Genomic DNA, 11,673 nt, shown 5'->3' with positions numbered 1-11,673 from the left:
ATTAATAGGGAAGTGAAAATGGCCTTTCATTTTAACTTTTAAGATGCAGAGAGACAGAAAAGCAGAACCTATATTATGCCTTTTCTGTCACACACTAGGAGACATTAGGAGTGGTGTAAACGAGTGCTGACAGAACACGATTCACACGAGGAGATTGATATTGAGACAGACAGTTGTGACGGTGTGTAACAGAAGACAGCCACCATCCTGACAGTCAGTCGGTGTCTGAACCACATCCTCACAGTCAACCAGAAAGATTTCCTGTTGTAGATCAGGGGCTAGTTAGTTATCTTTTTGCAGAGATATAGGAGGCATTTGATTTGGGTTTTTCAACAAACACACAACACGTGTGGAGGCCTCAAGGCAGGTAAAGAAACAGTTGAGCAGAGTGTAGCTGTATTCTAGAGTGGCCGTTGTTGCGTGCCAGCGATCAACAGTCAGTGACAGCAGCAGATTAGCCACCTGAAGACACCAAACGGGAGACGAGGACAGAAGATTGCTCCAACGCTGCGCATCCGCTCTTCAAAGGTAAAAACACCTCTTTATGTGTCTCTGAGTTTAGACATGTATGCAAATCAGAACAGTTGCATAATTGTAATATGACCTCATACGCAAATGTATATTTGCTTAGTCTGAGATGCACATTATCTGCTGCTGCGTGCATGTGTCATGCCTAATTGTCTCCACCAGGCCGAAGGCATGGGGAGAGAGTATGTTTTTCACTCTGTTTGTCTGTGCGTCCGTCCGTCTGTGTACAGCTAATCTCCGGCACCGGCATTAACCCAGTCGACACAAACTTTGCACATGCACTCCCTGGATGCCAACGATGAACCTCTGCCCCACATTTTTCAGAACGGCCTTTTATAGCGCCACCAGGAGGTCGACTTTTGTAAAACAGTTTTTTATATTACTCCTCCATATTCTGTCCAAAAATTCCCGCAAATCGTTAAACACTATCTCTATAGTCATGTGTTCAAGCCGGATCTGTCCGATATTTCATATTCCATCCTAATTGGCTAACATTGGCTTTCAAAATTTGCAGGATTGGCCCGTTTTGAACAAAAAGCCTCAAATCATGAACGCAGCGTGCAAGTTACGTGAAATCTTTCACAGACTTTCCTACTAGGCTGAGGAATATATCCCACCCTTTTCACATTAGCCTGTTATAGCGCCACCAACCAAGGTGGATTTTTGCAAAACACATTTTTTGGAACAAAATGCCTCAAGTCATCCAAATGCCATCGAAGGCGTAAGAAGAAATGCCACCACATTGGCTTATTATAGCGCCACCAGGAGGCCACAACCTGACCTGCCCTGTTGGAGACCTGTGCCCCGAGGGGCACTTTTTCTAGTTTATACGCTTCAGTCGCCGAAAACTATTGTGCCCTGCCTATGTCCATATATGTAACTTATTGCTATGGCACAACTCAACCTCTTAACACTATACACACATATTTGATCATGATAGCCTGTCCTCAGTTCCCTGTACTACACACTGCCAGTTAAAGTGGGTGTGTTGTGTTCTTCTCATTCCCTTACATAAACATCTTACCACACTGCATGCTGCGCAATAACTTACTGGAAGGAAAAGTGCGAAGTGGGTCATCATCACTTCACTTTATTGGAAGGAACTGCATCTACAGCAATTCATTTCACGGCAGACATTGTGTATACAGCATTATCATAGTAATAAAATCACACGTGTCAATAATTGATATGCTCAGGCAGCTCAGCTGATGTTTTATTAAGGTGTATTTTATCGATTGAGTCACCAAATTAAAGTGGACTTGAGATATGACTATTAAAAATGTACAAAAATCCATAAATTATGCCATTCACATATAAATCTATCGGTGCTTTATTGCTGGTCATGTTTAGTTTTTTAATAAATAGATGATTAACCCTGTAAGACCCGGATATATTTCTACTTGCAACAAAGAGATTTCAACCTTACTACTACTTTGTACTACTAGGACTAGGAAAACATATATTTAATTATATAATAATGATATAATATAATAAATTCATAATTTACATTTGGGGGATATCTTTCACAATAATGAATCAAACATGTTCTAGACATTCTAATGATCACAAAAAAACATATATTACAATTATTTTACTTACTTTTATTAGCGTTAAAGGTCAAAAGTTATAGGTTAAAAATTGTCCAGAAATCTTTAATATGTGTGAATTTCAGCCTCTGTGGGGGGTGTTTATATGCAAATATCATGACCAATGGCATTGCAATGGCATTGCAATGAACATCACTGATAACGTTTAGGTGAAAAAAGAACAGAAAATACATTTAAGTAATTCATTAAAATAGAAATGTTACCGAAAAGCAACGCTGGGTCTTACAGGGTTTTAATCATTAAAATAGCATTCTATAGCTTTGCCCCCCCATCCCACTCAACCCCGTTACCCGAGTCATTCTCCCCCCCATAACAATAATTAACTGGCCCTTTAGTGACATCACAGGAAGTGACATTCTACAAGTCTTCTGAACAACATGCTACAGAAAGAGGCAACGTCACACCTTATTGTACAATGTTTTAGAGTAATTTATACTCTCACATGTGGTCGTAAAGCATAACAGCTCAACTCCGTTACATGGAATATAAAGATAGAAAACAATTATTTGTGACAATTATGTCTGTTGTTTAAACAATATATCTGATTTCTTAATCTCATGCATGCCATGTGGTCTCCTCCTTATCACCACAGGTAGAGTAGTGGCCATCTTGAGTAAAAAACACAACCCTGTGAATAACGGGGTTACCCCGGTATACATTTCAACCCTGTTGCTATTTTATTCTATATAAAAATACATACAAATATTAATTGAATGCCTGAGATGGGAAATTATCTTTTTCTGATAGCTAAAGATGTCCTTAATATTGTGCGGGTATTCAGAAAAATAAAACCTTTCGGTCAAACTTTCAGAAAAATAAAAGCCCAAATCGTACCATTTTCGTGGAACGACTCCTATAATAATAATGATGAATTGATAATAATAATAATAGGCTAATAAACTATTTGAATATCGTCTTTGTCAACAAGGATAGAAGATATAAAGACAAATGGATAAATACGTTTAGTGTTCACAAAATGTCCTGCCTCTCCCAATAGAAGTGTTGCAATTCAAACACCATTTACATCTTGAAACACACACACACACACACACATCACACACGCACACACACACACACACACACACACACACACACCTTTTTTTTCCCAACAGAGACTGCAAACAGAGTTGGGGGGAAATCGAAAATCATTTGCCTGGCAGCTTTGTCTCTTCCAAACCACCCTTCTCAATTATTTGCTTACCTTCCCACTTTCCCACGTCACTCTGTCCCTCTCCCTCCCTCTCCCTCTCCCTCTCTCTCTCTCTCTCATAACGTAGACCCTCCCATTCTCACTGCCACTAAAACCAAACACAGAAGCAGTCACACTTCAACTTGTCAGCAACAGGAATACATATCAGGTTATAGAGGTGAACACGCACACACACACACACCCACACGCACACGCACACACACTGCACATACACCTGCGAGGACCGTAATGCACTTGAACAGCCCAGACTAAGAGAGGGTGACTCACACAGTTACAGTAGACTTGGTGCCGTATACAGACTGGCAGCTAAACCTGGGTGAATTTTCACTGCTCTGTTGGAGGAATAAATCAGGTAAAGGCTCATCTATTTTTTCCTCCTCTTTTTTTATATGCATTTCTCTAACTATATCCTTCTCGTCGTTGTCCCTCGGTCGGTCTTTCTTGACCGTTTCCCTTTTGCATGAGCTGCTTTTTTTCATGTCACCTTGTCCTGCACTTGTCCTACACTTGTCCTGCACTTGTCCTGCACTTGTCCTGCACTTGTCCTACACTTGTCCTGCACTTGTCCTGCACTTGTCCCATCTATAAATACCTGAGGGGAAAAGTAGCAGAACTGCTCAGACCTTTTCTTTCTCCCCCCTAATCCTACTAAGTAAATATCTTAATTTTGTTGTGTGTTACAGTGTTATAGTCTATATATGCATGAATACCAACCATTCAGTTCATTCCGCACCTTTACATTTCAGCTGGGTAACTTTCCCTATAGATACGTGAAAATGTGAAACGGTGGGACAGTTTAGTGAAGGTACTGTACTTCACTATACGGCCATATCTGGTTCAATCTGTGTCACTCTGACAATGTCCTGGTTTCACTCTGCTGACTGGGTATCTGACTAAACACTAGTGATGCAGGTACGTGAGATGACTGCAGACTATCAGTGTTTACACTTAGTACACACACACACACACACACACACACACACACACACACACACACACACACACACGGTCACACGGTATATCTCGCCTTAAGACCCACTTTCACACCTCAGCTTTTAATTCCGTTTGAGAGTTCCGTCTGTGTTTCTCTTTGGCGTGGTTGTTATGTGTGGTTTGGCTGGTGTCATGTTTTAGTTGACAGTGCATTTAGCTTTTAACTTTCTGTGTGCAGCACTTTGTAAACCTTGAGTTGTGAAATGTGGTATATAATATAAATAGTGGATTGGTGGCCTGTATGACTATACATCAACCTGGGCTTGTATTTCATTAAGCCAAAGTTTGTGCTTTTTTCCAATGCTATGACTTTTCAAGTAAATTACAAGTCAAAAGCACTGCCTTACATAGGCTAGGCTAGGATATAGACCTGGATATAGACCTGGCAGCATCAAGTACTGTGTCAATATTTCTAGGTAAACAGAGCATGAAAGAAAAGGTACATTAAAAGGGCACTGACAAAAACTAACATAACTGACATTTTAGCGTTTACAGAATGGTTCTTCTTCTCCCCGTCAGACAGTGCTATAGTCTCCCCCCTGACATTTTGTACAGAACAGTAAACAACCAGATCCTCTGTGACTGTGACTCAGTTATATTTGTGCGGCTTTCTTTCTCGGCATCTCCCTTCTTCCATGGCGTGTGTGCGTGCGTGTGTCTATGTACGTGTGTGCTTGCGTGCGTGCGTGCGCATGTGTGTGTGTGTGTGTGTGTGTGTGTGTGTGTGTGTGTGTGCCCGCGTGCATGAGGGTGTATGCGTGAGTGCGTGTGCGTGCATGATGGTGTGTGTGTGTCTGTGTGTCTGCGTGTGCGTGTGTGTGAGGGCGTGTGAGTGAGAGAAACGGCCTACATTTCTATAACGTCTTTCATCCAAAGCCCTTTACAATATGCAGTACATTCAACCCATTCACTCACACACACACACACACACACACACACACACACACACCCACACAGCGGCGGTGGCTCAGGGGTAGAGTGCCTGGATGGGAACTGCTAGGTTGCCAGTTCGAACCCGGGCTCCCCAGAGTTACTGTCGAAGTGTCCTTGAGCAAGACAATGAACCCCTAATTGCTCCCGATGTGCTAGTTGGTGCCTTGCATGGTTTCCGCTGCCATCGGTGTGTCAATGGGTGAATGTAATGCACAATCTATGTAAAGCGCCTTGGATAAAGGCGCTATATAAATGCACCATTTACCATTTATTTACCATTTACCAGATGGCAGAAACAACCACGTTCGTCATTTGCACTTTTGGCCGTGGATTCGAACCTTTCTCGCTCCGTCTACACCTCCTCCTCCTCCTCCTGAGCCACATATACTTCTGCTCTGTAGTCACACCTCTCCTTCCTCTTCCTTATTGTACTTCCTCGTCTTTTCTTCCAGATGCATCTTGAGCCAGCGAGTGCCATGAGGTGATCGTGGTCCACACCGTTGGACTCCTCTCCCCCGCTGAGTCACCATGCAGAGACACCGTGAGACCGCGAGGAGTCAGAGACGCTGGAGCAGCAGCATCAGGGTATCGGTGTTACTCATAGCCCTCAGCCTGGTCCAGGCGACCCCTCCTCCTCCTCCTGCTGCCTCTCCCCAGGGGGCCTCCTGTCCAACAGCAGGGGCCCCGCTGGCCCTGACCCTGCCCCAGTATGAGGACAACACGAAGCCGGATCCCGGGGCGGGCTTCATGGCCGCCCCCGTACGGTCCTTCCTCAACACGGTCCAGCCCAACAGCTTTCCATCAGGTCAGTGACCACAGTTTAGTTTAGTTATGGCTAACTATGGCTAAAGTCACTGCTAGTCCAGAAATGCACATCATTGAGGGAAATAAGCCAGATTTCTACAGAGATCAATTATTTAGTTCAGGGTCTAAACCAGTAAGACGTGCAAACGCGGGAAGCGAACGCAGCTCGTACATATTTGTTTTTTTAAGATTTATTTTTAAGTTATTTTTTTTAAGTTAAGTTATTTTTAAGTTAAGTTTTTTACTTAGCCATAACCATATAAGGAGTCCCCAAAGCAGCTATACGTCAAAATATGGAGTGTGTTGCATCAATCACAACAAATCACTATATGGGCACAAAGGGGGGGGACACGGACACACAGACAGACATGATCTGCTAGGTCTCATAGTAAGTGCTCACTGCATTCGCAAACATAGATATCAAACTAGACGGGTATAGCTCAGGGTATTTGGAACTTACAAAACCAAATACAGAAACACTTATAAAAGATCTGTTATTTATACACAACTGGATTGATGTGCTTTTGTACTGTGTGGTTTTGCTGGTGTCACAAGGTTTAAGGCCCGCCCCTTCCGCATCCGATAATTCACACATAATAAGTGCGCATCGTTTTTGTATCCATTCTAGAGCCTAGAACTCTAGATCTAGACCAGGGGTGGGCAACTTTGACGATGGAGAGGGCCACTATATTTCCACACTCACTCCCTATAGGGCCATATATTACTGTCGTAGCAAAAATAGCCAATCTACAAGCTCGTTTTGAGCTTGTAGATCGGCTATTTTTGCTATATTCGAATTGGAATCCTGAAAATGTACATTTTGATGTAATTTCAAATGCCTTTTAATTATACGTGCAGTGTGTGAGCATTGAGCTACTAATTTAGACTGAAGTAATTAAAGCGGGTCATGTTTGCATGTTGTGGAATTGTAAACAGCTGGAACCAATATTATATCAGTATTCTGACATTAACCTGAGGGCCACATTAAGTGAAGGTGGGGGCCGCATGTGGCCCCCACCTTCACTTAATGTGGCCCCTGGGCCGCCAGTTGCCCACCCCTGATCTAGACCAAACCAGCAGCCTGCAGAGCAACTCCATCCCAACCCAGTCTACCGTTAATAAACCCTCAAGCCCACCAAGGCTGGTGAAAACACAAGTCATTAGTTAAATTACTAGTTACTGAAAAAAGCTAATATTACTTTAAGTAATACGTTACTTTAGTTACTTTCCAACACTAGTGGTTAATTCTCCAAGGAATCTCACACAGCCACGTCATTTAGATTTAGATATTTGTAACCCGTAGATAACTACAGATTGAGATTGTAGTTATTATAGTTTTGTTCCAATTTACAATTTAGGCATTTAGCAGACGCTCTTAATCCAGAGCGACTTACATTAAGCAATAACAAAAAAAGCATGGCAATACATCACATATATAAAAAGTAGTTATCATGAAACATGCGTAAGCTAACAGTGGAGTATCTATTTGTAAACTATACATACTATACTATATTATATATTATACTAACATGTGTACTATAAAGTGCTATGACTACATAAAATGCAATTCTAGTGCTGTCTACGTAACATGCTATAAGTCTGTTTAAAATACTATCTAAGCCTACATAAAGTGCTATATTTAAAATACTATCTAAGTCTACATAAAGTGCTATATTTAAAATACCATCTAAGTCTACATAAAGTGCTATATTTAAAATACTATCTAAGTCTACATAAAGTGCTATATTTAAAATACTATCTAAGTCTACATAAAGTGCTATATTTAAAATACTATCCAAGTCTACATAAAGTGCTATATTTAAAATACTATCTACGTCTACATAAAGTGCTATATTTAAAATACTATCTAAGTCTACATGAAGTGCTATATTTAAAATACTATCTACGTCTACATAAAGTGCTATATTTAAAATACTATCCAAGTCTACATAAAGTGCTATATTTAAAATACTATCTAAGTCTACATAAAGTGCTATATTTAAAATACTATCCAAGTCTACATAAAGTGCTATATTTAAAATACTATCTACGTCTACATAAAGTGCTATATTTAAAATACTATCTAAGTCTACATGAAGTGCTATATTTAAAATACTATCTAAGTCTACATGAAGTGCTATATTTAAAATACTATCCAAGTCTACATAAAGTGCTATATTTAAAATACTATCCAAGTCTACATAAAGTGCTATATTTAAAATACTATCTAAGCCTACATAAAGTGCTATATTTAAAATACTATCTAAGCCTACATAAAGTGCTATATTTAAAATACTATCTAAGCCTACATAAAGTGCTATGTTTAAAATACTATCTAAGCCTACATAAAGTGCTATATTTAAAATACTATCTAAGCCTACACATAAAGTTCTATCTAAGGGGCTGAGCTTCACAATCCCAAACAAAAAGGTGGTGAGAAATGTGAACCGGTTGACTGACTCTAGAAATGCTCCAACGCCAGGATGAAGAGAATAGGTTATTGTTTTGGCCGAGTGTCGACGCGTCACATGATACCTTATTTCGCCAGGCGAAGCATGACTCAGTCTTTTGACCTGACATCAGATTCTATAAATATCTTCTACATCCTGACAGTTTTCTGAAAAGGCTATGTTTCTATGTCAGTGGTTTCTATGTCGATTTAAAAAAAAATAGCAGACCTACAAGCTCGTAGCGCGCCACTCGGTGGCGCGCTACGAGCTTGTAGACCTGCTATTTTTCAATAGCTAAAGCGTAACATAATGCTAGCCTGGATCCAGCCCAAAGACCCCGCCCACTCTCTGAGTCTGGTGTTGCGCTGTCTGTGAACCTATAATTTCTTCGGTACAAAAATGTATTATCCAATGAGAATCGGTGGTGGGGGTGGGTCTAACGAACAACCAATCAGCGCCGAGGCCCGTTTTCAGAGTCATCACACAGCGCAACACACATGAGGAAGGAGGGAAAAACAATGGCTACCATTGGTTGAGGGAAATTCTAATCCCCTCCCCCTTGAAATCGCTCAGACTAGGAGACAATGTCAGACTGAAGCTTCAAGAAAGCTACAGTCTGATAATCAGGCTACCGCCATCTGAAAATATGTTATTCCAGGAACCCCTCAGATGCAAAGATTTGAGTTTAAAAAAAAACGTTCGCTCTGAAAAAATACAATATTCAAAGATTTGTGCCGCATTTTCACGATTTTCTTTTAGCTACATAAGCTTGTAGATCTGCTATTTTTTCAAACACCAAAAGGGGTTCCCGCCCTGAATGAGTTAAAATGTCATCAAGTGTGATTAACACTGATTAACAGGAACTTAAAGCATACTAACCGGTATATGCTAGTTTCCATTGATCCAAGCCGGGAACACGATCGATTTATGATTGATCGTTAAATTAAATTAAAAAATGGTCAGATAAGATATGGGATGGGCTGTGAACACACATTGAAGTGGGCCCTGATCCAGAACAGATTGAGAACCATTGGCCTATGTAGTCATGTAATCAGTCACCCAGACTAGCCACAGAAACACCATGACAACTTTGGCTAATCAGTAAGCATATGGGAATGCGCCTACTTTGTCCAGTTAATGCTTAACTTCAAGGGCAAAGTTGTTTGTTTGGGCTGGTTGTTTCCTCGTGTACCTACAGAATGGTCTCGTTGTGACCAGACAGTATCGTCTGTGCCTTTTTCACAATGCCTTTCTATTACCAGTATCGTTTTGTGTGAGCGCTGCTATTGTGTGTCAGAAAAGCCACAATGCATTTAATATCCTGCCTCCAGGTTCCTACTGCCTTTAATAAGCAAACAATGGAAAAGGCCACACACGCAATTACGTGCACAAACACACTCACTCACACGCATGCTTGCACGCACACACACACACACGCACGCGCACACACACGCACGCACACGCACACGGTGACTGTCTGTCGAGCTTTGCTCAGATGAAAGCATCGATGACTCACTGATAATTATTATTAGATGACTGAATCACAGCCGGAAACCATTTCCTTGACATTCAACACTGCCAAGCTTACAGTATAGTGTCTGTCAGGTTGATAATGCAATGATGAGAATGAATCTGTGTGACTGACGTGCAGCAGGTGCCCCCATCTGGTTAATGCCTGTTAATTAACTGTCTGTTAATATACTGTTAGTGCACTTTGACTATAGTATAGTTAATATCTCTCTCATACAACACTATAATCCCAGACTGTTTAAGTGCAGAGGGCCAAGCTATAGAGTTCTGTAGAATACCTTCTGATTTCTGGTACTTTATTTCTAATCCCTGTACATTTTCTGCTTACACTTCATTAGCATTATGCTACTGTAACTACCCCAGCAAGCGTTCAGGACTATAGGCCAGATCACAGCCCTTATGGGGATGATCTTTACGTTCAGGACTAGGCCAGATCACAGCCCATATGGGGATGATCTTTATGTTCAGGACTAGGCCAGATCACAGCCCATATGGGGATGATCTTTATGTTCAGGACTAGGCCAGATCACAGCCCATATGGGGATGATCTTTACGTTCAGGACTAGGCCAGATCACAGCCCATATGGGGATGATCTTTACGTTCAGGACTATAGGCCAGATCACAGCCCATATGGGGATGATCTTTACGTCATTTCCAGGACGTCTTCACCAGTTAAAATAATATAGCTTCGATCAGACTCTCTCTGATTCATCCAGGGACGTCTGTCCTAGTGGGTAAAATGTATGTTGATTGAAATCAGGTGATATTCTGGGCCAGATCTGACTAGTCTTGATTTGACTATTAATACTAATAATAATATACTACTACTACAACAAAATGAGAAAACCACACACACACACACACACACACACACACACACACACACACACACACACAGCTGTGTGCTGCGTATCCTTTCAAAGTAAACTCCACGTCCCCATAAAGCCTGTCAGTCCAAGCTCAACACACATTTACCTTTTCTCTCTCTCCCGCTCTGTTTCTCCCACTCTTTCTCCCCCCTACACACACACACACACACACACACACACACACACACACACACACGTTCACGCACACACACACACAGGATGATGGCCCTTAAGAGCAGGGCTTACAACTCCAACCTGAGCATGTCAGCTGGTTTCCCACTGCACTCTTAACTCTTAATAATGCCAGCTGGTGAATTAACTGAACTGCATGTTTCTATTGAATGCTTGCGGTTCATTTGTACGGTTTGAAGTTACCACACCTTTTGCTTTGAACAAAATTAACTGTATACATCGATCGGCCCATTTTTTTTGCAATTTGTTGTATACAAAGTATATTGGGCTAAGAAGGCTATAAGTGGTTCAATGCGACACACACACAGATCTGGTCCTGACTGGGCTTTTGCAAAGCTGTCTGTGCCCAAAAGGAGGAACCAGATAGTAACCCCCCCCCCCCCCCCCACCCACCCCACACAGCCATAGTACAGAACACCTGAACAATGACGACACACCTCTGCTCAGTTCCCCCTGAACTGCCACACAATCAGCGGTCTGTGTTGTGGGGAGAATATCCATAACAACTGAGACAATAGACGGGGAGTCTAATCTCTCTGGTTGCCTGGTTATTATT

At 41.5% G+C, this 11,673-nt stretch overlaps 1 protein-coding gene across 1 annotated transcript in view; it reads left to right on the top strand.

The window, feature by feature from the left end:
- The first annotated feature begins 13 nt into the window (after positions 1-13).
- Positions 14-11,673, top strand: part of prom2 (prominin 2) — a 36,526-nt gene continuing 24,866 nt past the window's right edge. The window contains exons 1-2 of the mRNA XM_080782453.1: positions 14-528; positions 5,724-6,076. Coding sequence (XP_080638579.1) covers positions 5,800-6,076 — 277 coding nt within the window. The 5' untranslated portion in view covers positions 14-528; positions 5,724-5,799. The remainder of the gene's footprint in view (positions 529-5,723; positions 6,077-11,673) is intronic.

Source organism: Protomyctophum bolini (genome assembly GCF_963924005.1).
Source record: "Protomyctophum bolini genome assembly, chromosome: 14".
Lineage (NCBI taxonomy): Eukaryota > Metazoa > Chordata > Actinopteri > Myctophiformes > Myctophidae > Protomyctophum > Protomyctophum bolini.
This window is presented reverse-complemented; position numbering and strand designations above follow the sequence as displayed.